The sequence below is a fragment of the Abramis brama genome (genome assembly GCF_963993115.1).
Source record: "Abramis brama genome assembly, chromosome: 9".
NCBI lineage: Eukaryota > Metazoa > Chordata > Actinopteri > Cypriniformes > Leuciscidae > Abramis > Abramis brama.
The window spans coordinates 5,134,959-5,138,082 of record NC_139971.1 but is presented as its reverse complement, the minus strand read 5'-3'; the positions used below and the strand labels follow the sequence as shown (position 1 = coordinate 5,138,082).

At 40.5% G+C, this 3,124-nt stretch overlaps 1 protein-coding gene across 1 annotated transcript; it reads right to left on the bottom strand.

Annotated features, from left to right (window-relative positions):
- Nucleotides 1-248: 248 nt before the first annotated feature.
- LOC311090055 (paraneoplastic antigen Ma1 homolog) lies at nt 249-1,049 on the bottom strand (the record flags this gene model as incomplete). Its single annotated transcript, XM_084125153.1, has 1 exon — nt 249-1,049. The coding sequence occupies one exon, from the start codon at nt 1,047-1,049 to the stop codon at nt 249-251; it is 801 nt and encodes a 266-aa protein (XP_083981279.1).
- Nucleotides 1,050-3,124: the final 2,075 nt, after the last annotated feature.

Sequence of the window (3,124 nt, the reverse complement as noted above, 5' to 3'; positions counted from 1 at the left end):
GGACTTTAACTCTTTGATCTCAGCTTTCAGAGTTTGAATCTCTTTCTGCTTACCATCCGTTTCCACACAATTTTTTGTACCCTTGTGGTCAATTTTGCACGAGAAGCATATTCCTCTTCAGCCCGGATTTCGCTTAACAGCTCAAGAAATTTAGGAGGTTTTGTCTTTCTTTCTCGGAGTCTCAAATGAAGCAACATCATGTCAGCACCAACGGCACCTCTCAGCAGTTGCTCAACACGTACTCGATCTCATAATTCCGCCGTTATGCCATCCCTCTGAACCACTTTGGTTAGAGCACGCTCCAGTCTCCTTAAGAAATCGGACAATTTTTCTCCTACTTGCTGCTGCAACAAACGGAAAGCGAAATACAAGTCATCACCTGACTCTGCAGATTCAAACGCTTGCTCGAGGGCATCCAAGTACTTCTCTGGAGTAACATCAGTGTCAGAATCACGCACAGCTTTGACGATTTCTAATGCTGGGCCTCTTAAACTCTCAATGATCCTCCTTGTTTTCTCTTTGACAGGACACTCGCTTTCTTCCACCATCAAACATGCTTGTTCCATCCAGTGTTCAAACGGTTTCTCGCCTGCAGGAGTAGTTATTGCTCCAGAGAACATCATCAACCGTCTATAACCTCCTACTTCACTTGAAGTCTTTCCAGTCTTTTCTAACAGATCTCCAACAGCACGGATAATAGCATCAGGCAAAGAGTTTTCGGACGCAGAGGATGAAAACATGGCCTGAATATCCTCAACTTTTTTCCCTTCACTCTGAAGTAGGGTGTGCACTTTTCTAGCAAAGTCCTCAGAACTAGTACCAGCTCCACTTGAGGTGACAATTTGCCAAGGTTCTGCTCCAGAAACAGGCAAGATTTCAGGGGGTACTAATTTTGGATCAATTTTCTCTTTACTCTCACAGAGAACAAGGAAACACTTGAGCTTATCCCTGAACATCCTTCCTCTTACTCGTACGCGGCCCAAGCACTTGATTGTTTGCATTGTCTCTTCAACCTGTGCCACATCCAAATCTTCAGGTACAATAACCATTAATGCATGGTCTTCATTCAATGCTTCTCCCCTGCACCAGCCCCTAAGCTCTTCTCTAAACTGCTGCATTTTGAGTTTTTTTTTTTTCTCTAACTAAAGAAAATTAAGGGTATATTTTTGTCACTGTTCAAGCTAAATAATATCAGGGAAACTATAAGATCCCAGCGGTGCCTCCATTTATGTAGCGCCCTTCTCCCTTCGATTTAAGTGGGAGGGGCCCTGGGTTAGTTTATGTTTAGATCTCTCTAAGTAGCCTCTGAATATTAACTTTATTTCAATAAACCCTTATCTTCTCAATTGGTGTGCTTAATAATAGACTAAAATAACCTGTCTGAAGTAAAATATAAACTTTTAGTAGTTTACTCAAATAAAAAAAATCAAATAGCAATTGGAAATAAAATAAAAGTTGACCCTTTAAAGTTTTACAATAAAAGGATCTTTTTTTCCTTCAAACTCAAATCAACAATTTACAAATACAACACTGTATTAATATTCCGTATCACTCTGGTAATTTATATAACAGATAAACTAATAAGATGGACAGTAAATACACAAAATGCCCCAAATATCACCAATGTGTTGATTAGTATACTCAAGTCCAACGAGTCTTTGTTGTCTCAACACAACGGTTACGGCTCACATAAACATTCCCCAACAGTAATCAAAAACACCCGGGTGTCAATTCAAATATGCAAATCTAAATAAAATAAATACCCTGTTGCAGGCCTGATACGATGCTGGGGTTCGTTGAGGCACAAAACAGGTTGCCGCTTCACTCAATGAGTAAACAACTGTCTTTCCAATCGTTAGTTCGAGCCGGCTTTCATGACGCACACACTTCCAGCACGAGGGGGATTGCGGTCCGATTAACGGTAGTTTTCCACACACGCGACCTCGCGTCTCTCACGTGTGATAAGCGCTGTTTCTTGAGAATCGCGCTACTCAGTCATTTGATAATCAAAGGGGAAATTACTATCCCCACACGTTCAAACAACATTTTACCAACTTTAAATCAGTTCTCGTATGGACAACTGTCCTAAAATGGTATATCAAACTAGTACTCAGACACGATCGATCTTCCAGCCATCACCTCTTCTTCCCGGACGTCGTCCCCCTTTCTGCCCCCTCAACGTTTAACCAATCCCAGCTCTTAACAGTGGCAAGTAGCCTACTTTTAACTCAACACATAATCATACGTTTTCCTTCCTTTTCAATTAAAATAATATTATACAAAGAAACCAATACACATACAATACATGTATATAAATAAAATATTAGAAAATAATATTAAAGAAATATTACTAAATCAAATGAATACCCAAACTACATGAATAAATTTCAACCGGGCTTCAATTAAAACAAAGTTTGCTTTACCTAGTAACAATAGGGTTTGTCTATGAAAACCAATCAAAGTGAGGGGAAATTATGTAATACAGACATTTTTGCCATACCTCCTTATTCTATAAAAACTGTTGTATTCTTTTAGCTGGTGAGATTCTCAATGGAATTTGTCTGAGATCCTCCGGCCTTGCTTCTTGGGGGAGATTCTCTGAGAACTGCTCAAGAGATCCTCTGGCTGTGATTAAAGGGGTCATATAATGGTACATGCACTTTTACAAGTTGATTGTACTGAAATGTGTGTTGGCAGTGCCTGTACACAACCATCATAAAATGATAAAAATCCATCCAGTGTTTTTTTTTAATCTTCTTATATGTTTTCCCCTGTCTCAAATCAAGCCGTTCAATTTTGTGACGTCACAAAATCGACGCCCCTCCCACGATTGTTGATTGACAGCAGCGTTTCAACACAGACCCGCCCTCGCTCGTGAGCGAGCTGTCAGTCCGCGCGGTCATTGTTGATACGCTGGAGCACTGTCTATGAGCAGAATGGCGTCTAAGCGATTGTGGTGTTCTGTTCTTGGGTGTAATAAGGAATACAGCATCATTTTGATGTTCCTAAATCCGAACCGCTGAAGACGCAGTGGCTGAGTTTGTTTTCGAAGGGAATATTCCCCACGATCAACGTCAATGCTTTCATGTTTGCGCGAATCATTTCACACACCAGACTGCTTTAC